The sequence below is a fragment of the Nerophis ophidion genome, linkage group LG27 (genome assembly GCF_033978795.1).
Source record: "Nerophis ophidion isolate RoL-2023_Sa linkage group LG27, RoL_Noph_v1.0, whole genome shotgun sequence".
Taxonomy (NCBI): domain Eukaryota; kingdom Metazoa; phylum Chordata; class Actinopteri; order Syngnathiformes; family Syngnathidae; genus Nerophis; species Nerophis ophidion.
The window spans coordinates 5,800,273-5,813,903 of NC_084637.1; the positions used below are offsets into that span (position 1 = coordinate 5,800,273).

Genomic DNA, 13,631 nt, shown 5'->3' on the forward strand with positions numbered 1-13,631 from the left:
GGTCAGGAGCTGAGGGCCCAGGGCAGCAACCGCCTGAGGTACGCCGTCATGGAAGACGGCTGCGCGGTAAGTGCTCAACACATCAAAGAAAGTACCGGAGAGAGGAGAGACTTTTAACCCGGGTCTTTTTCCAACCCCCGCAGAAACCCACCGGCGGCTGGGCTAAGACCGTGTTGGAATACAGAACTCAAACCCCAGTCAGGCTGCCAATTGTGGACGTGGCGCCCATGGACATTGGAAAGGCCGATCAGGAGTTCGGCCTCGACCTGGGACCTGTGTGTTTCTCATAAAAGCTCAAACGGGGGGGGAAGGGGATTATAATTTTTCTGTATGACAATCCGAGAAAAGGACTGGATGAAGGGCACACCATCGCCGTCACGTGTGTGGCGTGGACCCGAGACGCGCGACTATTATTTATTCATCTTGTCCGGGAAGACCGTCACCTCGTCTTTGGAGTGAAGATGTGAAGTAACGCCCCCGTACTTCCATTACTTGACTTGTTTGACAGCGGTATTATTTAAAGGGGAACATTATCACAATTTCAAAAGGGTTAAAAACAATAAAAATCAGTTCCCAGTGGCTTGTTGTATTTTATGAAGTTTTTTTCAAAATTTTACCGGTCCCGGAATATCCCTAAATAAAGCTTTAAAGTGCCTTCACTGCAAAAACTGAAATGTGAAGTGAAGTGAATTATATTTATATAGCGCTTTTCTCTAGTGACTCAAAGCGCTTTACATAGTGAAACCCAATATCTAAGTTCCATTTAAACCAGTGTGGGTGGCACTGGGAGCAGGTGGGTAAAGTGTCTTGCCCAAGGACACAACGGCAGTGACTAGGATGGCGGAAGCGGGAATCGAACCTGCAACCCTCAAGTTGCTGGCACGGCTACTCTACCAACCGAGCTATGCCGCCCCAATGTAAGTAAGATGAAATATCTCAAATAAAGGTGATATTTGCTTATTTTCTGTCTGATAAGATAATTATTCTCGCTAGGCAGATTTTATGTTAGAATGTTTTACTTGTTTTAAGGGTTTAGGTCCTAAATGATCTCAGTAAGATATTACAGCTTGTTGATGAGATTTTATGACATGTATTGAGTAAAACATGCTTGAAACTTGAATATCAAATGTTGCAAAGCTGTGTCATCAACACTCACAAGTATAAAAGTACTTTTTTAAAGTAATAATTTCTTATTTCGAGCATGAAAAAAAATCATGACTTTGATACAATTTTGTCTCATAATTAATACGGATGACAGCCAAATGGACTTTGCTGTTTAATTTTCAATGAAACAATAGAAAATACGTACTCATATAGTATTACAGTTGGAAGGTAGAAAAGCGCTATATAAGTACAACCCATTTATCATTTATTATTTATTAAGATGTTCCTGACGCCCGACACAAAATAATAACGACTGAGTTGTTTGGATGGCTTACAAATGAAGAAAACGTCAGCTAAAAAAACGAAAAACCTGTGGAAATTTAGATTGTTTTTAAATATTTGCTATGATTTGAATTCCATTAAAATCACATTTCAGAGTTAAAAAATCGTTGTTTTTTTTTTGGTGGGTACAAAAAAACCTGAGTGCTTTCAAAGAAAAAAACAACACAATGCTAATAAATCATTTAAATGTCATCTGTAAATCTTACCTGACTGTACATTAAAATGTATTTGATTGCTGTTGACATGGATTCGGAATAAATGTCTTTGTTTCTGGGGTGGCTGAGATTATTCAATCAATCAATCATCCATCCATCATCATCCTTTTATCCGAGGTCGGGTCGCGGGGGCAACAGCCTAAGCAGGGAAACCCAGACTTCCCTCTCCCCAGCCACTTCGTCCAGCTCTTCCCGGGGGATCCCGAGGCGTTCCCAGGCCAGCTGGGAGACATAGTCTTCCCAACGTGTCCTGGGTCTTCCCCGTGGCCTCCTACCGGTTGGACGTGCCCTAAACACCTCCCTAGGGAGGCGTTCGGGTGGCATCCTGACCAGATGCCCGAACCACCTCATCTGGCTCCTCTCCATGTGGAGGAGCAGCGGCTTTACTTTGAGTTCCTCCCGGATGGCAGAGCTTCTCACCCTATCTCTAAGGGAGAGACTCAAACTCATTTCGGCCGCTTGTACCCGTGATCTTATCCTTTCGGTCATGACCCAAAGCTCATGACCATAGGTGAGGATGGGAACGTAGATCGACCGGTAAATTGAGAGCTTTGCCTTCCGGCTCAGCTCCTTCTTCACCACAACGGATCGGTACAACGTCCGCATTACTGAAGACGCCGCACCGATCCGCCTGTCGATCTCACGATCCACTCTTCCCTCACTCTTGAACAAGACTCCTAGGTACTTGAACTCCTCCACTTGGGGCAGGGTCCACACCATACACGGTGTTGATAGTGCACTGCTTCCCCTTCCTGAGGCGGCGGATGGTGGTCCAGAATCGCTTCGAAGCCGTCCGGAAGTCGTTTTCCATGGCTTCCCCGAACTCCTCCCATGTCCGAGTTTTTGCCTCCGCGACCGCTGAAGCTGCACTTCGCTTGGCCTGTCGGTACCTGTCCACTGCCTCCGGAGTCCTATGAGCCAAAAGGACCCGATAGGACTCCTTCTTCAGCTTGACGGCATCCCTCACCGCTGGTGTCCACCAAGGGGTTTTAGGATTGCCGCCCCGTCAGGCACCAACTACCTTGTGGCCACAATCAATCAATCAATGTTTATTTATATAGCCCCAAATCACAAATGTCTCAAAGGACTGCACAAATTATTACGACTACAACATCCTCGGAAGAACCCACAAAAGGGCAAGGAAAACTCACACCCAGTGGGCAGGGAGAATTCCCATCCAGTGGGACGCCAGTGACAATGCTGACTATGAGAAACCTTGGAGAGGACCTCAGATGTGGGCAACCCCCCCACCCCTAGGGGACCGAAAGCAATGGATGTCGAGCGGGTCTAACATGATACTGAATGCTGTTATTCAATTCAACATCCACTACATCGCCATCCAAATGATCAGAATCATCACTCAGGCATGGAGACTGTTTCTACAAATGTGAAAGAATGGGTCGCTTTCAGTGATTTCCAGCGCGGAACTGTCATCGGATGCCACCAGTGCAACAAATCCGGTCATGAAATTTCCTCGCTTCTATATATTCCAAAGTCAACTGTCAGCTCTGTGAAGTGTGAAGTGAATTATATTTATATAGCGCTTTTCTCAAGTGACTCAAAGCGCTTTACATAGTGACACCCAATATCTAAGTTACATTTAAACCAGTGTGGGTGGCACTGGGAGCAGGTGGGTAAAGTGTCTTGCCCAAGGACACAAAGGCAGTGACTAGGATGGCACAAGCGGGAATCGAACCTGCAACCCTCAAGTTGCTGGCAGCTGTCATAAAAAAATTTAAAATTTTGGGAACAACAGGTTTATTCAGGTGTACTGGAGAGGAGGCTACGCCGGAGAGTCGAACCTCGGATTCAGGAGGAACAGTGTGGTTTTCGTCCTGGTCGTGGAACTGTGGACCAGCTTTATACTCTGGGCAGGGTTCTTGAGGGTGCATGGGAGTCTGCCCAACCAGTCTACATGTGCTTTGTGGACTTGGAGAAGGCATTGGACCGTGTCCCTCGGGAAGTCCTGTGGGGTGTGCTCAGAGAGTATGGGGTATCGGACTGTCTTATTGTGGTGGTCCGCTCCCTGTACGATCAGTGCCAGAGCTTGGTCCGCATTGCCGGCAGTAAGTCGGACACGTTTCCAGTGAGGGTTGGACTCCGCCAAGGCTGCCCCTTGTCACCGATTCTGTTCATAACTTTTATGGACAGAATTTCTAGGCGCAGTCAAGGCGTTGAGGGGTTCCGGTTTGGTGACCGCAGGATTAGGTCTCTGCTTTTTGCAGATGATGTGGTCCTGATGGCTTCATCTGACCGGGATCTTCAGCTCTCGCTGGATCGGTTCGCAGCCGAGTGTGAAGCGACCGGAATGAGAATCAGCACCTCCAAGTCCGAGTCCATGGTTCTCGCCCGGAAAAGGGTGGAGTGCCATCTCCGGGTTGGGGAGGAGACCCTGCCCCAAGTGGAGGAGTTCAAGTACCTAGGAGTCTTGTTCACGAGTGAGGGAAGAGTGGATCGTGAGATCGACAGGCGGATCGGTGCGGCGTTTTCAGTAATGCGGACGTTGTATCGATTCGTTGTGGTGAAGAAGGAGCTGAGCCGGAAGGCAAAGCTCTCAATTTACCGGTCGATCTACGTTCCCATCCTCACCTATGGTCATGAGGTTTGGGTCATGACCGAAAGGATAAGATCACGGGTACAAGCGGCCCAAATGAGTTTGGGTCTCTCCCTTAGAGATAGGGTGAGAAGCTCTGCCATCCGGGAGGAACTCAAAGTAAAGCCGCTGCTCCTCCACATGGAGAGGAGCCAGATGAGGTGGTTCGGGCATCTGGTCAGGATGCCACCCGAACGCCTCCCTAGGGATGTGTTTAGGGCACGTCCAGCTGGTAGGAGGCCACGGGGAAGACCCAGGACACGTTGGGAAGACTATGTCTCCCGGCTGGCCTGGGAACGCCTCGGGATCCCCCGGGAAGAGCTGGACGAAGTGGCTGGGGAGAGGGAAGTCCGGGCTTCCCTGCTTAGGCTGCTGCCCCCGCGACCTGACCTCGGATAAGCGGAAGATGATGGATGGATGGATGGGAACAACAGCAACTCAGCCACCAAGTGGTAGATCACGGAAACTGACAGAAAGGGATCAGCGGATGCTGAAGGGCATACTGCAAAGACTTTTAGTGCTACAGAGCTCCAAACTTCATGTGACCTTCCAATCAGCCCACGTACAGTGCGCAGAGAGCTTCGTGGAATGGGTTTCCATGGCCGCCCCGCTGCATCTAAGCCATAAATCACCAAGTCCAATGCAAAGTGTGGGATAAAGTGGTGTAAAGCATGTCGCCACTGGACTCTAGAGCAGTGGAGACGTGTTCTGTGCAGTGATGATTGGGTCTGGGTTTGGAGGTTGCCAGGAGAACGCTACATTTCGGACTGCATTGTGCCGAGTGTGAAATTTGGTGGAGGAGGAATTATGGTATGGGGTTGTTTTTTTCAGGAGTTGGGTCATGAGGGGGTCGCATCTTTAAGCGGGATCGTTCCTCCAATCCAACACGGACACTCCGGACGAAAACGTAAAAGGTAGGATATGATTTAATAATGAATACACCGTACCAAACAGACAGAAACAAACAAAAGAAAAGTGTGCCGAACGCACGGGAAGTTAAGGCAACAACTTAGCACAGAGTCTAGAACATGGATTCCAGTACATGACTGTTGCTTACCGCAAACAAGGAAGCCAGGACGAGTGATCAAAATGGCAGGTTTAAATAATGTCTCTTGATTAGACACAGGTGTGTCCCAAAAAACAGAGGCAGGTGAAAATCACAAGTAACCATAGTGACAAAACAAGAAAGTGCAACCAGGACGGCGTGGCGCAGTGCCATAGTGGCCATGCGCAACCCAAGGGTCCCTGGTTCAAGCCCCGCCTAGTACCAACCTCGTCACGTCCGTTGTGTCCTTGAGCAAGACACTTCACCCTTGCTCCTGATGGGTGCCGGTTAGCGCCTTGCATGGCGGCTCCCTCCATCAGTGTGTGAATGTGTGTGTGAATGGGTGAATGTGGAAGTAGTGTCAAAGCGCTTTGAGTACCTTGAAGGTAGAAAAGCGCTATACAAGAACAATCCATTTATCATTTATTTATAACTAAAGAAGTCCAAATCTAACAGAACATAACTAAACTAAACATGATCCGGACCACGGATCATGACAGGGCCCTTTGTTCCAGTGAAAGGAACTTTGAATGCTCCTAGATACCAAAACATTTTGGACAAATTCCATGATCCCAACCTTGTGGGAACAGTTTGAAGCGAACCCCTTCCTCTTCCAACATGACTGGTGCACCAGTGCACAAAGCAAGGTCCATAAAGACACGGACGACAGAGTCCGATGTGGATGAACTTGACTGGCCTGCACAGAGTCTTGACATGAACCCGATGGAACACCTTCGGGATGAATTAGAACAGAGAGGTCTTCTCCACCAACATGACTGGTGCACCAGTGCACAAAGCAAGGTCCATAAAGACACGGACGACAGAGTCCGATGTGGAGGAACTTGACTGGCCTGCACAGAGTCCTGACATGAACCAGCTGGAACACCTTCGGGATTAATTAGAACAGAGAGGTCTTCTCCACCAACATGACTGGTGCACCAGTGCACAAAGCAAGGTCCATAAAGACACGGACGACAGAGTCCGATGTGGATGAACTTGACTGGCCTGCACAGAGTCTTGACATGAACCCGATGGAACACCTTCGGGATGAATTAGAACAGAGAGGTCTTCTCCACCAACATGACTGGTGCACCAGTGCACAAAGCAAGGTCCATAAAGACACGGATGACAGAGTCCGATGTGGATGAACTTGACTGGCCTGCACAGAGTCCTGACATGAACCCGATGGAACACCTTCGGGATGAATTAGAACAGAGAGGTCTTCTCCACCAACATGACTGGTGCACCAGTGCACAAAGCAAGGTCCATAAAGACACGGATGACAGAGTCCGATGTGGATGAACTTGACTGGTCTGCACAGAGTCTTGACATGAACCCGATGGAACACCTTCCGGATGAATTAGAACAGAGAGGTCTTCTCCACCAACATGACTGGTGCACCAGTGCACAAAGCAAGGTCCATAAAGACACGGATGACAGAGTCCGATGTGGATGAACTTGACTGGCCTGCACAGAGTCTTGACATGAACCCGATGGAACACCTTCAAGATGAATTAGAACAGAGAGGTCTTCTCCACCAACATCAGTGCGTGACCTCACCGATGCGCTTTTTGGAAGAACGGCGGTAAATTCCTGTAAACACACTCCGCAACCTTGTGGACAGCCTTCCCAGAAGACTTGAAGCTGTAATATCTGCAAAAGCTGGACCAATATCATATTGAACCCTATGGGTAAGGAATGGGATGGCACTTCAGGTTCATATGTGAGTCAAGGCAGGTGGCCAAATACTTTTGGCAAGATAGTGTCGCAAGAAATGAGGAATTAAAACATGTACTGAATGCTCACATGACAACAGAAATCTGCTTGGGTTAATGGCAGCCGGTGTCCACCAGGGGGCGATAGCACCTCTCCATCCATCCATCCATCCATTTATACACTTGTCCCTCTGGGAGGGGGTGGGAGGGGACCTGGAGCCTATCCCAGCAGCATTGGAGCAGAAGGTTAGAGTACATCCTGGACAAGTCGCCAGCTCATTTTCACCAAACCCCGTTTTTATCTAATCCGACCCATACACCCCCCCGGAGGGAGAACCAGGTCCCGGCTGGGTGGCTGACATCAAGTGGAACAGTTCAAGCAAAGTCCAGTTCTTTTAATGTCCATCAAAGGTGCTGACGCGGCAGGCGTTTCCCCCCCCAAACCTCCAAGTGTGTAAATGTGGGGCGTGTGTGCGAGCACAAAGGGCTGAAGAGGTGGAAGGCGCCCTGGCAGGAAGGATCCCAGCCAAAGTTCATCCTGCACAAGTTCCTGGCTTGACCTGGCCGCTGCGTGCACACTGAAAGACGCCCCGCTCCTCGACACTTCCTGCAGCCGGGCTTGGCTTTTAGATGGGCGGGCGGCTATTTCCATTTTGGGAGGGAAAACGTCAACTTAAGGAATATGATGTGATTCTGCGCTCACACCTTTTTTCAGGCGGCACGTTGCTCACGTACGAGTTGCTCACATTGTGGCCTTAGGCCAGGAAACATGGTTGTCCAAAACGGGGATCCCTTTTGCAGCGTTTATCTGACTATTTTCATATCTATGTTTTCACATTTGGTAAAAAGGCAAAAACAACGGTAATTATATACTGTATGTATGTAGATACATACCTGTGGGTGTATACATATACATACATATGTATATATACATATATATACATATGTGAATTAGTGAATTATATTTATATAGCGCTTTTTCTCTAGTGACTCAAAGCGCTTTACATAGTGAAACCCAATATCTAAGTTACATTTAAACCAGTGTGGGTGGCACTGGGAGCAGGTGGGTAAAGTGTCTTGCCCAAGGACACAACGGCAGTGACTAGGACGGCGGAAGCGGGAATCGAACCTGCAACCCTTTGAGTTGCTGGCACGGCCACTCTACCAACCGAGCTATGCCGCCCCGTATGCCGTGTATATATATGTATATATACATATATATACACACATATACATATATATATATATATATATATATATATATATATATATATAAACACACACAAAAGTGTGTTTATGTATGTATATTAATATATATATGTATGTATATATATATATATATGTGTGTATATATATACATATATACACATATATATATGTATATATATATATACTGTATATATATATATATATCTATATATATACTGTATATATATATCCATCTATATATATCTATATATATATTTTTTTTTTTCTGAAATTGTCTTTTTTTTTTTTTTACTTTTAACACCATGATTTTAATAGTGTGCACAAATTTTCCTCCAAGCAGCCCCTGAACTAAAATGAGTTCGACACCCTTGTCCTACAGGAACCATATTAAAAAAAAAAAAAATACATAAAAAAAAAAAAAAAAAAAATATATACACATATATAAAAATATATATACATACATATTTATATGTACATATATATATATATATATATATATATATATATATATATATATATATATATATATATATATATATATATATATATATATATATATATATATATATATATATATATATATATATATACATTTAAATGTCCATTGTACTATTTAAAAAAAAAAAAAAAAAAACAATATTGAAATACATTCATGATATCAGTGGTCCCCAACCACCGGGCCGCAGAATAATTTTTTATTGATTTTTATTTAAAAAAAAAATATATATATATATATATATATATTTTTTTTTTTTCAATTAAATCAACATAAAAAAACACAATATACACTTACAATTAGTGCACCAACCACAAAAACCTCCCTTTTTCATGACAAAACGTCCCTTTTTCATGACAAAGAAAAAAATAAAAAAATAAAATAAAATAAAATAAAACTTAAAAAAAAAGGCCCCCCCCCCCCTCCCCGGGCCGTGGGACAAATTATTAAGCGTTGACCGGTCCGCGGATACAAAAAGGTTGGGGACCACTGCATTATATGATGATGACGATGATGTTTTACATAATTTGTTAGTGTTATTATTACACACATTTTCTATATATGTATATTTACACTCACACACACATTATATATATATATATATATATATATATATATCCACCTCATCTTTCTCCATTTTCATAAGTTATTGAAAAAAGCTCCAGGGAGCCACTAGGGCGGCGATAAAGAAAATGAAAAATACCCAAATCATTTTTGTGTGAGGCCTTAGGTTAAACAAACACATTATAGCAATCAAAGGGATATATTACTATAGGCTCACACCCGGACATACAGTATGTGTGGAGTGTGTTTGCCTGGCGCCTCTTTTACCCACACGGGCGTCTCCCACTCGACCTGAGGCGTCTCTTGCTCGCCCAAGAGCCTCTCTGTGAAATTTCCCAGCAACTCCTTTTCCTTCCTGAGCGCCATGCAAGCCGAGGTGTCAACGTTTCCGCACCAAAAACACTTGAGGAACATTATGAGGAAGAACGGAATCCTCCGCCGTCACCACGTTTAGCGTATAAATTAATAATGAAGTCAGAATGATGAGAAAACATCAAGCATGGAACATGGAATTTGTGGCCTGTGAAGTGAATTATATTTATATAGCGCTTTTCTCTAGTGACTCAAAGCTCTTTTCCATAGTGAAACCCAAAACTACGTTCCATTTAAACCAGTGTGGGTGGCACTGGGAGCAGGTGGGTGAAGTGTCTTGCCCAAGGACTACGATGGCGGAAAAGGGGATCGAACCTGGAACCCTCTAGTTGCTGGTACAGCCACTTGACCAAGCATTTCTGCACCTTTAAATAACGATAAAGCCACTTATTTTAGTTTCTTCCACGCGAGGTGGAAATTGAACAAACTGGCAATTCTCAAGAGGGGATTCCCTAATTTACGAATAGAATAGAATAGAATAGAATAGAAGGTATTTTATTGATCCCTGGGAGAAATTCAGCACCACATTTTGCTCACAATAAACAATAAACAGGTTTTTTTTTTAATGTGAATAATAAATAAACAAATACAGTCTATTATACAGCATTATTCACATGTGAATAATATAAATACAGTTTATTATACTGCATTATTCACATGTGAATAATATAAATACAGTCTATTATACAGCATTATTCACATGTGAATAATATAAATAAAGTCTATTATACAGCATTATTCACATGTGAATAATATAAATAAAGTCTATTATACAGCATTATTCACATGTGAATAATATAAATAAAGTCTATTATACAGCATTATTCACATGTGAATAATATAAATACAGTTTCTTATACAGCATTATTCACATGTGAATAATATAAATACAGTTTCTTATACAACATTATTCACATGTGAATAATATAAATACAGTTTCTTATACAACATTATTCACATGTGAATAATATAAATAGTCCATTATACAGCATTATTCACATGTGAATAATATAAATACAGTCTATTATACAGCATTATTCACATGTGAATAATATAAATAAAGTCTATTATACAGCATTATTCACATGTGAATAATATAAATACAGTCTATTATACAGCATTATTCACATGTGAATAATATAAATACAGTTTCTTATACAACATTATTCACATGTGAATAATATAAATACAGTCTCTTATCCAACATCATTCACATGTGAATAATATAAATACAGTCTATTATACAGCATTATTCACATGTGAATAATATAAATACAGTCTATTATACAGCATTATTCACATGTGAATAATATAAATAAAGTCTATTATACAGCATTATTCACATGTGAATAATATAAATAAAGTCTATTATACAGCATTATTCACATGTGAATAATATAAATAAAGTCTATTATACAGCATTATTCACATGTGAATAATATAAATAAAGTCTATTATACAGAATTATTCACATGTGAATAATATAAATACAGTTTCTTATACAGCATTATTCACATGTGAATAATATAAATACAGTTTCTTATACAACATTATTCACATGTGAATAATATAAATACAGTTTCTTATACAACATTATTCACATGTGAATAATATAAATAGTCCATTATACAGCATTATTCACATGTGAATAATATAAATACAGTCTATTATACAGCATTATTCACATGTGAATAATATAAATACAGTCTATTAAACAGCATTATTCACATGTGAATAATATAAATACAGTCTATTATACAGCATTATTCACATGTGAATAATATAAATACAGTCTATTATACAACATTATTCACATGTGAATAATATAAATACAGTCTATTATACAACATTATTCACATGTGAATGATATAAATACAGTCTATTATACAGCATTATTCACATGTGAATGATATAAATACAGTCTATTATACAGCATTATTCACATGTGAATAATATAAATACAGGCTATTATACAGCATTATTCACATGTGAATAATATAAATACAGTCTATTAAACAGCATTATTCACATGTGAATAATATAAATACAGTCTATTATACAGCATTATTCACATGTGAATAATATAAATACAGTCTATTATACAACATTATTCACATGTGAATAATATAAATACAGTCTATTATACAACATTATTCACATGTGAATGATATAAATACAGTCTATTATACAGCATTATTCACATGTGAATGATATAAATACAGTCTATTATACAGCATTATTCACATGTGAATAATATACAGTTTCTTATACAACATTATTCACATGTGAATAATATAAATACAGTCTATTATACAGCATTATTCACATGTGAATAATACAAATACAGTCTATTATACAGCATTATTCACATGTGAATAATATAAATACAGTTTCTTATACAACATTATTCACATGTGAATAATATAAAAACAGTCTATTATACAGCATTATTCACATGTGAATAATATAAATACAGTCTATCCACTATCTACGGTTTATCCTCTCACATGTTCAATTTCCCACATGCGGGACTGTAAAGGGAAACAAACCCACCTTTCCCCAAATGGGCGGAGCCTGTGCCTGCTGGCAGCATACGGAACAATGGCAGGAAACTGAAAGAGGAGCGATGGCGTTCCTGTTGGCAAGACCATGCTGGACGACTTTAGGACGTGAACTCTGAAAGTGTGCTGTGAGGATCTCGCAGTCGGAGGTGTTGCCAAGTGCCAGGTTGCATTTCTGTAACTACGCCAACTTACAGTCGTGGTCAAAAGTTTACATACACCTAAAACTTTCATTCGAGCCATTGCTTGACCACTTTTGACATGTATTTGGGGTCTTTGTCCTGTTGGAACACCCAACTGCGCCCAAGACCCAACATCCGGGCTGATGATTTTAGGTTGTCCTGAAGAATTTGGAGGTAATCCTCCTTTTCCATTGTCCCATTTACTCTCTTTAAAGCACCAGTTCCATTGGCAGCAAAACAGACCCACCACCATGCTTGACGGTAGGTGTAGTGTTCCTGGGATTAAAGGCCTCACCTTTTTTCCTCCAAACAAAATTGGTGGGTATTGTGTCCAAACAGCTCCATTTTTGTTCCATCTGACCACAGAATTTTCCTCCAGAATGTCACATATTGTTGTTGGCGAACCCCAAGATGCAGAGAAGGTGGCAGGCATAGTGCAGGTAAACATGATTTAATTTAACACTAAAACAAGAACAAACAAAAGGGTACAAACAAAAGGCTCAAACTTGGCTATGAACGAAAACTAGCACAAAGGCCAACTGTGGACTAGAAGCAAAAACACTTACCATGACACGAAGGAACTATGACTTGAGCAGAGTGAACAAAAGTAGACACAGCGACAACGATAAGTATTAATGACATTGACAGGTAGTGGTGACAATAATCCAGTCCTGACTGGAGGGGACGGCATCTTTAAATAGTAGCTGACTGATTAACACCAGGTGTGGCCAGCTGCCAATCAGCCACAGCTGGGGAGACAAAGCACTCAGGGAGACATACAGGAAACGGACAAAATAAGAGCGCTGACAGGAAACAAAGACAAACGCAGAGGAAAAACTAAAACATGGCCAAACTGTCAGGGACAAGCCTGACACAGAAGGTCTTATTTTTGTCCATGTGATGTCAGATGAAACAAAAATTCAGCTGTTTGGACCAAAGAGGAAAAGAACCACCCGGATTGTTGTAGGCGCAAAGTTCAAAAGCCAGCCTCTGTGATGGTCTGGGTGTGTATTAGTGCCCAAGGTCTGGGTAACTTACACATCCGTGAAGGCACCGTTAATGCTGAAAGGTACGTAGAGGTTTTGGAGCAACATATGTTGCCATCAAAGCAACAATCTTTTTAATGGACGCCCCTGCTTTTATCAGCAAGACAATGCCACGCCACGTTTACAACAGTGGGGCTTCATGAAGTCTTTAATGAGTCCCTCGGAGCATAAGTCGGGACACGCCCAC

At 42.0% G+C, this 13,631-nt stretch overlaps 1 protein-coding gene across 1 annotated transcript in view; it reads left to right on the plus strand.

Moving 5' to 3' along the window:
* LOC133544495 (collagen alpha-1(II) chain-like) overlaps window positions 1-579 on the plus strand; it is a 59,152-nt gene extending 58,573 nt beyond the window's left edge. The window contains exons 54-55 of the mRNA XM_061889881.1: window positions 1-66; window positions 144-579. The exon at window positions 1-66 is cut by the window's left edge and continues 174 nt beyond it. Coding sequence (XP_061745865.1) covers window positions 1-66; window positions 144-290 — 213 coding nt within the window. The 3' untranslated portion in view covers window positions 291-579. The remainder of the gene's footprint in view (window positions 67-143) is intronic.
* Window positions 580-13,631: the final 13,052 nt, after the last annotated feature.